This window comes from Columba livia, chromosome W (assembly GCF_036013475.1).
Source record: "Columba livia isolate bColLiv1 breed racing homer chromosome W, bColLiv1.pat.W.v2, whole genome shotgun sequence".
In the NCBI taxonomy this organism is placed as follows: domain Eukaryota; kingdom Metazoa; phylum Chordata; class Aves; order Columbiformes; family Columbidae; genus Columba; species Columba livia.
In genome coordinates, this window is record NC_088641.1 from 9,562,782 (window position 1) to 9,577,603 (window position 14,822).

At 38.0% G+C, this 14,822-nt stretch overlaps 1 protein-coding gene across 4 annotated transcripts in view; it reads right to left on the reverse strand.

Moving 5' to 3' along the window:
* LOC135577100 (E3 ubiquitin-protein ligase UHRF2-like) overlaps positions 1-14,822 on the reverse strand; it is a 123,812-nt gene that overhangs the window by 53,162 nt on the left and 55,828 nt on the right. For 3 of the 4 annotated variants that reach the window (XM_065044796.1, XM_065044795.1, XM_065044798.1), the window contains one exon: positions 210-428. The exons of the other annotated variant lie outside the window; for it this stretch is intronic. In XM_065044796.1, the coding sequence (XP_064900868.1) occupies positions 210-428 (219 nt within the window). The remainder of the gene's footprint in view (positions 1-209; positions 429-14,822) is intronic. 4 annotated transcript variants of the gene reach the window in all.

A 14,822-nucleotide genomic window follows, 5' to 3' on the forward strand; every position in this document is an offset into this window, starting at 1 on the left:
ATAGACTTCTCTAGGGGAATTAAGGCAGATATCAAAGGTTCCTAAGGAATTTAATTCACACATGAACCCCAGACCTGACTCAGCTGTGGAAATGCTGTATGTTAACGTTAATCTAATGATCAGTAGCAAACAAAACCTAAAAGCTTTAGATTTTGTTTGCTTGTTTAAGAATGTAAACAGACTTTCTCTATTAGCCAAAGAAATCTTACCCCAGCAGAATTTTAGCATGAACCTCTTTGTTAGTCCTTGAAATTTCTCTCAGAGAGGTAATTTCTGCATCAAACCAGAATCCTCTTTCTTCTGGAGCCTCAACATTGTAGTTAACCATCACCACATCACCCACTTTTAGTTCATTCCACTTTAGAATGGTTCTTGCTCGTGGTCGAAGATTTTTTGTGTCCATTTCTACTATGCCATTCTCTGGATACCTTGAAAGGCAAAATCAAAGACAAGTGACAATTAGTACTCCCAAAATAATAAGAAGTAAGTTAAAGACAATGTTTTTCAGAATCACAATTTTCAAAATAACTTTTGGGAGTGTTAATGCTTAACTCTGTTTAAAAGTTTGATCCAGTATGTGTTTTCTAAATTTTATGTTAGGTTAAATGCAGACTGGTGACTTGACTAATCTCATAGCAGAAAAAGCATCTAGCAATCCAACGTAAAAAAAAAAAAATCATGAGCATTTGATAATTTCTTTTAATAAGTTCAAGTTTCCACATAGGAACATATCAAATTTGTTCTCAGTAAAGTCAAAGGACCCAATTAAACAACCATGAAAATCAACAAAGATTAAAACTTGAATTGTCAAAACTGCTTAATTCTAGTTTAACTTGACTTTCATACATTTGTTACATTTCCACCAATTTCAGTAGTTAAGACAATGTTAGCTAATTGTGCTGGTTTGAATGAAAATGAGTTGTCTTCATGGAGTTAGAAACCTTTCTTTTTCAAAGCTAGCATAGTCATTGTTTGAATTTAGTTTGAGAACAAGAAAATGACACCCCAGGACAGAGTGAATGTTCTTAATTGCTCTGGTCTGAGAGCCAAGGACATTCTGAGCACTCTGCCCACAGGTGTGAGGTAGTAAGGGGAACATAGATGGGGCAGACCAGACCTTGACTGACATCCAGACTGATCAATAAGAGTATTCCATCCCGTTAGCGTAATGTTTCTTATTTAAGGAGAGTTGGGATCTTCTGAGTTTTTCTTTGCTTTCTTCACTCTTTGTGTTGGAACCAGGGGAGTTCTGTTCAGGACTTCCTTTAGTTTGGCCTTTTGCCATCCTGCTGTTTGCAGAGGCCTCTGGGCCTTTCTGCCTGGCTCAGGGATGCAAGCTTCAGTGCCTACTGATGGCCATCCTTTTGTTCCTTGCCAGGCCCATTGTTGATGATCCATGGGATAGATCATGAATCTGTCAATATTAAAATAGTGGATTCCATGAGCCAGATTTTCTCATTTTCCCAAAAAATTTAGTGAACCAAGAGTCATGGGGAATTGGGAATTCTTCTTCAGAGTAGCAGGATGTCAAAGGAGGCAATCTCTAAGAAAATAACAAAATGCATCCTGTGCAGGCTACAAGCCAAGCAGCAGGTAGTTACTCTTTTCAGAATTCCTTCATACAAAACTGGTCCTAGTACCCCAGTAATTAGAGCTGTGGTGACAGTGTTGATAGGGGGAATACATGCTGTCACTGTAGTCCCTATGAGAACTTGTGAAGGTGGAAAAAGGAGGGGTTTCTGTAATAGACGAGTCTTAGGGATCATCAGTAGCTGCAGAATAGGGAAAGGAGAGAAGGGTGAGAACAATATGTTTGGGACCTCAAGGTCAGACTCTGTCAATGATAACAGAGGTACCAAAAAAAACAGTGCTGAATGGTAATGGTTTGTGCACATCCTTCAGGGAAGGAACATTGCAAAGGACATCATGAAGACTAAGATGTAAAACCTTAAGAGTAAGTAAGCGTAAGTAAAGAAATTATTCCTAATGTCCAATCTAAACCTCTAACCAGTGCAGTTACCAATGAAGTCAGCTAAGAGGCAATCTCTTCCTTATTATGTGACAATGCGAGAAGAAAATTTTGGAATCCCACATAAAACCCTTCATTTATTAGAATTGAATAGAATACTTCAGTTGGAAGAGACCTACAACAATCATGTAGTCTAACTGCCTGATCACTTCAGGGCTGACCAAAAGTTAAAGCATATTTTTGAGGACATTGTCCAAATGCCTCTTAAACACTGATAGGCATGCGGCATCGACCACCTCTCTGGGAAGCCTGTTCCAGTGTTTGACCAACCTCTTGGTAAAGAAGTTTTTCCTAATGTCAAGCCTGAACCTCCCCTGGCACAGTTTTGAACCATTCCCATGAATCTTGTCACCGGATACCGGGGAGAAGAGATCAGCACCTCTATCTCCACTTCCCCTCCTCAGGAAGTTGTAGAAAGCAATGAGGTCGCCCCTCAGCCTCCTTTCCTCCAAACTAGACAAACCCAGAGTCCTTAGCCACTCCTCGTAGGACATGCCTTCTAGTCGTTTTACCAGCTTTGTTGCCCTCCTCTGGATGCGTTCGAATACCTTCACATCCTTCTTAAATTGAGGGGCCCAGAACTGCACACAGTACTCAAGGTAAAGCTGCACCAATGCTGAATACAGCGGGATAATCACCTCTTTTGACTGTCTGGCTATACTGTGTTTGATGCACCCCAGAATGAGGTTTGCCCTCTTGGCTGCCAGGGCACACTGCTGACTCATATTGAGCCTGCTGTTGACCAGCAACCCCAGATCCCTTTCTGTGGGGCTGCTTTCCAGCCACTCCTCTCCCAGTCTATACCTGTGCCCAGCATTACTCCATCCTGAGTGCAGATTCGAGCATTGGTTCTTGTTAAATTTCATCCCATTAATCATAGCCCAATGCTCCAATCTATCTAGATCCCTCTGCAAGGCCTCCTGTCCCTCGAGAGAGTCAACAGCACCTCCCAGTTTGGTATCGTCAGCAAACTTGCTAATGGTGCATTCAACTCCTGCATCTAGATCATTGATAAAAATATTGAACAGAGCTGGCCCTAAAAAAAAGCACACTCCCATTCCCAATACGAGGCTTGCGCACCTTGCCACCTCTTGCAACCAAATTGAGAATTGCCTTTTCAGGAATGACCAAGGCCAAATGGTCTTTCCATGCTTCAAGGTGCTTTGGGTCAGGGCCCTTCTGCACAGGATTAGAGGGATTTTTAACTACCTGGACACAAGGGGGTTTGGTGGTAACTATAGCTGCAACTTCAGGGAGATGGGAACAGAACAGGCATAGCATAAACTACCTCTTATACTACCTGGGTGCTGCACCTCTAAAGCAAGAGCCTGTTGGCAATAAATGGGCTCTGAGTGGATCAGGACCCTTTTTGACTGGTGGAGGCCACTGGGCCTCAGTGGGACATCCCCATAGGTCTTCCTTTACTGTAAGGGGCTACATCGGAAGTGCAATTGATAACCAACCTATCTATGTGGAGTAGGAAAAAGAGAAAGCTTTGACATTGTATGAGCACTGCTCAGCAGTAGCCAAAACACTGGTGTGTTTTCAACACTGTTTTAGTCACAGATCCAAAGCACAGCACCATGTGGGCTGCTATGAAGAAAATTAACTCCATCCCAGCCAGACTCAGTACACCTGTTTAATTTTAGGAACTTGGGTATTGTTCTTCAGAAATTCAGTATTTTTTTTTTTTTTTGCAGAAATCCACATTATAACTTTGAATAAGCTGTGACATTGCTTGTTTTCCCCATCTTAAATAATGCAGTCTTTACAGTCTCCTTGACACTGGGATGCATGTGTTACCAAGAGTGAAACTGATGTTACAGTGTAACTTGAAGCGAACATTTCTTTTTAGCTAAGAAAAAGTTTGCTTTAGTGGTGGCACCTCCTGAATTTCACCAGAACACATGGTATCCTAATTCTAAAAATATTTTCCTTAAAATTATGTTAACCATTCAGATTTTAGGATGCTTTTTATTGTAAGAATGGAGGAATGTTGACTTTTAATTAACATTTTTAATGTAGGACGTGATTGATTGGGAGAGAATGGCCGCAATTTAATATTTTGCTCACATATCTGAAATAGTTGCATTTTTTAAATGTGAAAGGTGTTGAACTGGTAGCTTTTGCAAGCATATGCAAATCTGTTTGAGTATTGTTTTTAAATTTAGGTTAAAAGGAGTGATTGAGATGAAATATTTCAGTGTATTATGGATTCCTGAGATTCAAAATGTGGAGGAGGCATATGAACTCATTTTGGAGACAACTGGCATTTAAGAAAAACCATCCTCAAATATAAAACAAGACATTGAATAGGAAGTTTGAATTACTAACCACAAACTTAGCAAGGGAGAAGGGTTTTTTTTTAAAGAAAAAGCAATACAGACATCTCAAGATCGTAGTGTAGTCATTACCACTTGAAAGAATGAATCCTGTCAGCAATTACTAACCCAAGGATATGTGAATCTGTGGACCAGTTTCTGGTCAGTTTGCTCTTTTAACAAAGAGATCTCCTTATCAGGAGTTCTTGTCCTTGCAGCTTAGACATTCTGGAGCCTGCACAATTAGTTGATTCTTGTTAAACATATATCTCGAGACTGTTGGATAAAATATCCTTTTGCTGAACTTTGCTTATTATAATACTAAAAATCACACCCCCAGGAGGGAAGACCAGGCCCAGTCTGAGGCCCCTCCTCAGGGAGCATGCATAGTGGTAAAATGATTATGCAATCAATACGCAAATGTGTAACCAATTGGCTCTTTAGGACTGCCCTGAGGGTGTGAATGCAGTGATAAGATTTTCTGTATAATGTCCGTGTCTTTTGTTTTCTGGCATGTTGGCTTTGTTCCAGCATCCTGACTTGTGCAACTCTGCAATAAACAATATCTCGTCTCTTTATTGTAATGCATTTAATATGTGTATGACATTTGGTGAACTGCAGAAATGGACTTCACGACCTTCTGCAAAACAAAACTGTCCAGAGGTTGATTTATATGAACCTCAGGTATGAACCTCTGGTTATTGATAATGTTTTTAAAACTGCTCTTCGGGGTGTCTTTTTCTTTGTTTGTTTTTTCTTTGTTTATTTGTTCATTTGTTGTGTTGGTTGTTTTTTGGTGTTTTCAGTTTGGTTGTTTTGTTTTTTTTGGCAAAGGTTCTTTTGTCCCGTCCCGTTCCACCCCCCCCCCCCCAAATGGGTTAACCAAAATATGCTTTATATTGGCAAAAATTTAGATATTTCAGGTGGTGTCTACATTAGCTAATAAAAACTCCATTTCTGTTAGAAATTTTATAGGTCATTTTTAATTTTTATTTTAAACCTAAGCAACCTGATAGTTACGTTTAAATTTTGAAGATGGTAAGTACGACTCCACACAGTATTCTTATTTCACTACCCTCTGGAAGAAATTTGAAAAAGTTACAATAGAGAAAGATTGTATTCCAGGACGGTGAATTTATTTGACCAAATGAAGTCCATTTTCTAAGTAGAATCTTATTTATTTCAGTGAGTATTCTGCCTGACTAAGCGTTCAGACTTCAATGATATGTTAATAGCTTATATATGTGGCCAATCAACTATGACAGTATGCAGAAAGCAAAATTTTCTGAGCCCTGATGTTTCTTGTGATTCATCCAGGTATAATTCTGAGTCACCCGAGTTACCCCAGTTATTAATCTCAATTAATGGTAAAAGTACAAGATAAACTTCCTGAAATTGATAAACTTGTGTAAAGAATATGATTCAATGGGAAATACTTGATTTTCCAATTTGCTTCAAATGCCGAATGACCATAGAATGGTCGACCTTGAATTCTTCAGCAACTTCTCGTGTAGTTGTAAGAGGATCAGAATTGATGATTGCTCTCAGTTGGTCATGGTCAACTTCTTTAAGGCTCTCGTCTCCTTTGCGCAACTTCTTGAACCACCACTGCACTGTACATTCGTTAGCAGTTCCTGGGGCAAATGTGTAGTCGATGTTGCGAATTGTCTCTGCTGCTTTACAACCCATTTTGAAGTTGAATAAGAAAATTGCAATTCCTTTTGCACCAGCCATTCTACAGTCATTTGGCATTTGAAGCAAATTGGAAAAGTGATAAAGCTCGATAAGTGGGTGCCTCATGAGCTGACCAAAAATCAAAAAAATCCATAGTTTTGGAGTGTTGTCTTCTCTTATTCTATGAAACAACAATGAACCATTTCTCGTTTGGATTGTGATGTGCAACAAAAAGTGGATTTTATACGACAACCAGCGATGACCAGCTCAGTGGCTGGACTGAGAAGAACCTCCAAAGCACTTCCCAAAGCCAAACTTGCACCAGAAAAAGGTCATGGTCACTTTTTGGTGGTCTGCTGCTGGTCTGATCTGCTACAGCTTTCTGAATCCCCACAAAACCATTACATCTGAGAAGTATGCTCAGCAAATCGATGAAATGAACCGAAAACTGCAACGCCTGCAGCCGGCATCGGTCAACAGAAAGGACCAAATTCTTCTCCACGACAACACCTGACCACACGTCACACAACCGACGCTTCAAAAGTTGAACGAATTGGGCTACGAAGTTTTGCCTCATTCGCCATATTCACCTGACCTCTTGCCAACTGACTACCACTTCTTCAAGCATCTTGACAACGTCTTTCAGGGAAAGTGCTTCCACAACCAGCAGGATGCAGGAAATGCTTTTCAAGAGATCGTCGAATCCCGAAGCACAGATTTTTATGCTACAGAAATAAATAAACTTATTTCTCGTTGGCAAAAATGTGTTGATTGTAATGATTCCTATTTTGATTAATAAAGATGCGTTTGAGCCTAGTTATAATGATTTAAAATTCACGGTCCAAAACCACAATGACTTTTGCACCAACCTAATATTAATAATTCTCATTTGTTGTGTATCTGCACTGCAATTAAAGGTTGCCATTGTAGTGTTTCTAAAGCCTATACAAACCAGGCTTAATGCAGCTTAAATAAAAATATCAGCAAAGCACAGATCAAGTCTGCCCAAGACTGTAGGAGTCTCATGACTCTGATCATACTTCATTATTTTCAGTTCAGAGTGGTCATTCCTGTTTCTCTGATACCCCAGAGAACTGGTGAACTCAGTTTACAATATCTCTGAAATTCATCTATTCTTCTGTTCTTTGGGAAGTATTTCTTTCACAGCAAAAGCAATTATTCATAATTAGGGTACTATTATTTTGCTCTCTGAACTTTCAAGAAGCATATATGTGCCTGTTGATGGAGGGTCATTGTGAGACAATCCTCTCATATTTCATCCAGACTTCGGTAGCTGGCTGACAATGAGAGCTACAATACCAAAAAAGCTCAAATGCTTTTTTGTTTGCTAGACTTCAAGGTTGATGAACTTTTTCTTCACTCAGTTTGAAGGTGTTTGAAGGTTTGAATTTAGCAAGGGCTTCTCTCAATACCATGAGTTGTCTTATTTAAATCTTTGGGTTCATTCAAGACTAACGGTAAAATCAGTTCACTACAGATTCATTATGCATCTTTCTCTGAGCAAATATTTTATGAATTCGAGAAATTCATTAGAGTAGCAATAATGGAAGGTAGTAGTAAGAATCTCGAAATATGTCATAGTTTTATACTTTAATCATCTGTTAGTTCTACAGATTGTATTGGGCTTTCTGCTCTTAATCAGTGCTTTTCCAAGCATTTTTGCAGTTTGTAGATCCCTGTCATTTTATTGTGTTTTTACATTTAACCTGATGGATTTTGAGCCTTTCGATCTTCCTCATTTAGACACAACTTCTACTTTTTGTAGGATGATTTCTTGCTCCTTGTATTTTCCATTTCCCTGCTGTTTAGCCTTGCTTGGATTCCTTTTACTCACTTTTGATATTTTTGATCGGTAGTGTACATTTGTTCTCAGTGTCCAGCATGTTCTTTAAGTAGTCTTCACACTGCCTGTACAGATTTTACTCTTAACTATTTTTTGAGGAACCTTTTGTACTTCTATTTAATTTTCCTTTTTGAAACTGATCGTAACTTGGTTTTTCTCGCTCTTGCAAAGATACTGAATTTAAGTACATCATTACAGAGCAATGGAATAATGCGATGAACTAGGTCTTGCACAGTGGACCAAGTCACTCAGGACATGGGCAGTGTCTAAAAATTTATCTTGACATTGGGTCTGGTACCTGATCTAGTACTGTTGTTTCCTTTCTTCTTAGTATATTTGATGGCCTTCAGCATCTCATAGTTGCTATTATCATGTTGTTTGGGTGCACCATAATGCATTCTTAATGCCATATTTTTTTTTTTTATTTAGACCTGGAATTTCGGTTTCTATAGATTCTCTTACTGATGTTTATATATATTCATGTGGTATAATTCCATATCCAAGATAATATCTTTTTTTCATCTAACACCTTTGGTACTTGCTGCTTGAGCTTTGAAGACATGTTTTTGTTGAGATCCAGAATGCTACTTCTGGTTAATTTCTCAAAATAGCTCTCATAACGTAGTGGTATGTGGTGTAGCAATTTGCTGAAACACTTCTTGACCAGCTCTATTAAAGTTCACTTGTCAAAAAAACCTGTCTATAGACTTCTTGCACACACATGTAGCTTATTTCCCTATAGGTAACAAAGCTTCTTAAAGGGAATCCTTGATTGATGTGATTTAGAGCTACTCACCATAGTGATTATCCTGACCCAAGGTCCTAGTTGTGATACAGTAGCTAAATTCAGCATTTAAGTAGTCATAAACAGCAAGGTTGGAAGGGACTGAATGAGTTCCTCTTAGACCATTCTTTAAGATAAACTGTACCTGTTGTTATTTCTGAAAGACGTTTGTCTAACCTGTTACTAAAGACACCTTTTTCTCGTCCCCTCTTTCTTCTTTCCCTTCTCTCCTCCAGCCAAACTTTCCATTTCACTAGCTACTAGGGAAAGTCTCATTTGTAGCTGCAATACCCGATTTATGCTGAAATTGTCAATACAGTTTATTTCTCAACAAAATTTTACTAGTTAAATACAGTATGCTTCAGAATTTAAATAGTGCTTACTAATAGCCAGCAATTTAGAACCATAGACTAGTTTGGGTTGGAATGGACCTTTAAAGGTTATCTAGTCCAATCCCCCTGCAATGAGCAGGGACATCTTCAGCTAGATCAGGTTGCTCAGAGCCCCGTCCAGCCTGGCCTTGAATGTTTCCAGGGATGGGGCATCTACCACCTCTCTGGGCAAACTGTTCCAGTATTTTACCACCCTCACTGTAAAAAACATCTTCCTCATGTCTAGCCTGAATCTCCCCTCCTTTAGTTTAAAACCATTACCCCTTGCCCTGTCGTAACAGGCCCTGCTAAAAAATCTGGCCCCATCCTTCTTATAGGCCCCTTTTAAGTACTGAAAGGCTGCAATAAGGTTTCCCCAGAGCCTTCTCTTCTCCAGGCTGAACAACCCCAACTCTCAGACTTTCCTCATAGGAGAGGTATTCCCTCCCTCTGATCATGTTTGTGGCCCTCTTCTGGACCCTCTCCAACAGGTCCATGTCTTTCCTGTACTGAGGGCTCCAGAGCTGGTTGCAATACTCCAGGTGGGGCCTCATGAGAGTGGAGGGGCAGAATCACCTCCCTCGACCTGCTGGTCACGCTCCTTTTGATGCAGCCCAGGATACAATTGGCTTTCTGGGCTGCAAGCACACATTGCTGGCTCATGTCCAATCTTTCATCCACCAGTACCCCCAAGTCCTTCTCCACAAGGCTGTTCTCAATCCCTTCATGTTGAATTTGTGTCTATTTTGACTTTTCCATATAGATCTACCTAAGGTTTAAGATATATTTCTATTTCTGTATTTTGCATTATGCACACACAAACGCACGCACACGCGCACAAATATCCATGTATACATATATGCTTTCACTATTCTTTCAATTCAAAGTTTCCTGTTATCTAAATAACTGAGAATGAGGCATAACTGTGTGTTGGTTTAAGATAAGATCGCTGTTGTGGTGTGTATTATATTAGAAGTAGTCTTAGAAGAATCAAGCTGAACAATGAAACATTGTGTTGAGATGTTCTTCATCTGTGACACTAACTAGACTGTACACTGTGTTTTGATTTTTCTACATGTTAGAGCACTGCATTGAATTTTGTTTGTGAAACCAATAAAATATATCTTATCATTGATAAAACAGATGCCAGTTAACTATATTACTTTGTTTAGGCATTGCCAATTATAGAGGCTAAGGCTGAGAAACAGAGTTCAATGTACTTCATTATTTTTTATTTATTTATTTTTCAGAGGCCCAGAAGATGCAATAAATGACTGTAGAATCCTTTTTATAGAGGAAATGTACAAGATTGAAAAGCCAGGAGCTTATCCACTGACATTTGGAGATGGAGATTTCAAAAGTATGCTTTTCTTATTGTATGATTAAGACTGTTAGTTAAATATTTGAATAACACTAAAAAAAATAAGGGATCAGAGCACAGAACTAATTTAATTGAGGTTTCTTTTGTGCATAATAAAAGAATTGTTATTACACAGATTTTTTGGTCTGAAAAGTATTTACTACACTATAACTTTATTGCATGGCATATTGAGAGTAAATTTTTGGTGCAATATATCAACACATTAGTGCTATAAATATAATCTCATAAGCAGGTAAATAGCTGATATTTTAGATGATCTGTATGGGGTGAGTTCATAGTCTAAGATAAGTTCCTAGGAAGGTATCCAAATCACAAAACTTACTGTCATAACTGACATCTCATTTGAGTTCTTAACAGATGCAAAAGACTGAAAGAGTCAATACTGCTATCTTTAGCCCTGGCATTATATAAGGATGAATAATCATTACCTGTGTAGAGCGAGAAAGTGTCAAACTTGCTGGAACTATGAAAAAAACCCAGATATATTTGATTTTAGATTATTACTTGACCACTTATGTCTGTCTGAACACTAAATACACCATGTCCCCCCGCAAAGGGCAGTTCTCTAAAAAGCAGTTTAAAGTTGTATCCTAAGTTTAAAAATCTGTGAAAGTTAAAAACCAGGAATTATAAAACAGATTTCTTTTTTTTTAATGGGATCACTGATCTGTTGATCTGTGGCATTACTGACAGATATTACAGAATTTTAAAAGAAGAAAATTTATTGCAGTTTAGTTTTCATTTATTAACTAAGGGTAATATTTGTGTCATTGTCTATAGGTGTCATTAATACACAAGATTTTATTTGCAGTGTACTATTAAAGAAATGTCCAATGGCCGATCAACTTTGACAGTATGCAGAAAGCAAAATTTTCTGAGCCCTGATGTTTCTTATGATTCATCCAGGTATAATTCTGAGTCACCTGAGTTACCCCAGTTATTCATCTCAATTAATGGTAAAAGTACAAGATAAACTTCCTGAAATTGATAAACTTGTGTAAAGAATATGCTTCAATGGGAAGTACTTGATTTCAGGTATTTGGGTTTGTAAAATAAATTTTCAGTTTCTACTCATTTTCAGTTACTACTGTCATGTCTTATTTCTTTGTCTCCTTATTTGTAACCTGTTCTCAAACCTCTCACATAATTGCTGTCTTTGTATAAATCTGCACCCATACAGTTTTTATGCAATTCTTGATCCTATTTTCATTTCTTTCAAGATTATTTTTTACAAACCATCATAATTAAGTGTAACACAACAACTTTAACTTACATTTTAACCTCAAAGATTTAATTGTTAATTTACTACTGACTATGTAACTGTATTCCTTTGTCTTCATCTACTTTTTTCCCCAAAAAGTTCAACTTCCGCACCACACTGTTTACTTAATTTTCTTCTGCTGTTTTTCTGATTTTTTTTTAAGCTGTCCTGACTTTGTTCTGTGAAGCACAATGCACTACAGTTTTCTTATTGCTTATCACTCAACTGATTTCTTTATTGCTCCTCTGTATTTACCCCCCGGTCCTACTCTACATTTAAAAAATAGCCATCTAAATACATACAGCTCAGTTTATTTGTATGCTAAGAAAAACAGTAGACTGGTATTTTAATAACAGTAGCTAGAATTCAAAGAGAATGAATTGGCCTGAAATGCTCCATGAGTTTATGGAGCAGGGTCAGAGAATGTGCTGAAACTGAGAGCTCTAGAACAATTTTTAGATGCTTTTATACAAAACAGAACTGGTCATTAACATGTTACTTTAACTTCCATCAAAATCTAAATTTTTACTACAAACATTAGATAAGTTTTTTTCCTACAAAAGAAGGGAATATGGAAGAACCTATGTAACTACATTTTACAGTGGTAGTAGGGGTGAATAAGCTCATCTCTATCCAAACAACAGTGCAAATAAAATCAGTGCAATTTGAGTTAATAAACCAGTTTAAAACAGAAATGGGAAAATGATGTTTTCTGGCCCTGTCCTTCCCCTTCCTCTCACTGAGTTTGCTTTGCAGTTCCTCTGTTAGAGGACATGAGGAAATTCTTGCAAACTGATTGCTATCAGTAATAAAAATGGCTATATATTTCATTTTTCTCATCTATCTTAAACTTTTTTATTGTATCCTTTTACCTTTGTCCTAAAGTAATAGTAGTAACAGGAGCCAAATATTATCTGGTAGGCCTCAATATATATCACTTCTCCTTTTAAAAGTAAGAAAAAACTGTTCTTAATTTATAGCATTTCTGACAGTCTAGAGCTACTTGAGAGCATCATAAAATAGTTCTGTTTATCCAAGTGAATGATATAATTAAATATTGCAGTAGTTCCAGAGAACCAGAAGATCAAGTTGCAAACTGCATAGGATGGTTGAAGAAAATGTGATATGGGGAAAAGAGAAGCTAATTTAAACTTTGACTCATACTACTCATTTGTCCATTATTGTCAAAGATGTCTTGGTTCTCTAGCTCAGTGGATGCCAAAGTGGGGTGCATGCACCCCAGGGGGTATGCAAGGCAATCCATTAGGGTGCAGGAAAAAAATATATTTTGTCCTGTTAAAAAATAGAATAGAATAATAAAATAAAATAAAATAAAATAAAATAAAATAAAATAAAATAAAATAAATTTAAAATAGTGTTTATTTCATCTTCATCTTGTCCTTTTTTAATTTATGGTTTTGTGTATGTTTTATAATGTACATAATATATTAGTAGAGCAGTACATTTATTTAATTTATGTAATTTATAAATAGATTTGCATATATTGAGGGTGCATGCTCAAAAGTTTTTTACTGATGGGGTGCGCAAACAAAAAAAATTTGGACACCACTGCTCTAGCTTTCTTCTTCCAACTCAAACTATCAAACAATCATTCCAGTTCTTCCTTGTCCTCTGATTCCAGGTCCATTTATTCACTGAAGTAAGAAAAATGTTCCTTCAGCTGTCTGGAAGTGCTCTAGTCATCACATTACTTAGTTGTTGTTATAATTATATCCTGTATCTTATCATCATAGTTTAGTTTGTCAGATTCACTGCCATAGTCTTTCTTGATGGTTTTCATACAGAAATGTTCACTCCAAAATTGTTTTCCTTGTTCTTTCAGCTGCGACAACATTTATTGTTGTTATGTAGAATAAGAGAAGACGATACTTCAAAACAACATTTTTTTTCTCTTTTCGGTCAGCTCATGAGGCATCATCTCCTTAGTCTATAGGCTATCTCTCTAAAATGTCTGTTGAGTTCATTTAGTCCATTACTTTGGGCTTTGTCTGTCATAGCATTCCTTCAGGGCAGGAGATGTGGTGTGTGGTGTTGGATGTTTGCATGCTGAAGCTAATTCTGGTTCTATCACCAGTCCTTTGCTTGGTTTCATCAAAGTTCATTTTTCATTGATCTGGGTGATTCTTACTGTAATACTGTTGATATGGTGTCTAGCAACTATAGTAGTGATTACATACAATACAGATGACATCATACGGTTCAAAACACTGGCTATTCTCAGACAAAATCAAATCCCCTTGAGGTACACTCTATCCTTCCACATTAACCACTAAGTGCAACCAGGCCCTTGAGCAAAAGCAATCCCACAGATGGGTTTGCCTTTGCCCAAGGCAGGAGTAACCCAGACTGTCTTCCCTAAAATATTCTTCATCCACACCACAGGGATTTTAACCCCTTCTACAGTACGAAGAAGTGTTAACTAACCAGATGACATTTGCTAAGTGTGAATCCCAATTTCTGAAGGTTCCACCACCCATTGCTCTTAGTGTAATCTTTAACAGTGCATTGTACCATTTGATTTTCCCAGAGGCTGGTGCATGATAGGGGATGGGATATACCCACTCAATGCCATACTCTTTGGCCCAGGCGTCTATGAGGTTGTTTCGGAAATGAGTCCTACTGTCTGACTCAATTCGTTCTGGGGTGCCATGTCACCATAAGAATTGCTTTTCAAAGCCCAGAATAGTATTCCAGGTGGTGGCATGGGGCATGGCATATGTTTCCAGCCATCAAGTGGTTGCTTCCACCATTGTAAGCACATAGTGCTTGCCATGGCGGGTTTGTGGGAGTGTAATATAATTGATCTGCCAGTCCTCCCCATATTTATATTTCAGCCATTGTCCTCCATACCAGAGAGGTTTTAACCACTTGGCTTGTTTGATCACAGGGCATGTCTCACATTCATGGATAACCTGTGCAATAATGTCCATGGTCAAGTCCACCCCTCGATCATGAGCCTGTCTATATGTTGCATCTCTTCCTTGATGGGCTGAGGTCTAATGGGCCCACCAGACTATAAATCATTCACCCTTATGTGGCTAGTCCAGATCCACCTGAGCCACTTCTGTTTTAGCAGCCTGATCAACCCACCTGCTGGTTGTTTTGATGTTCTTCAG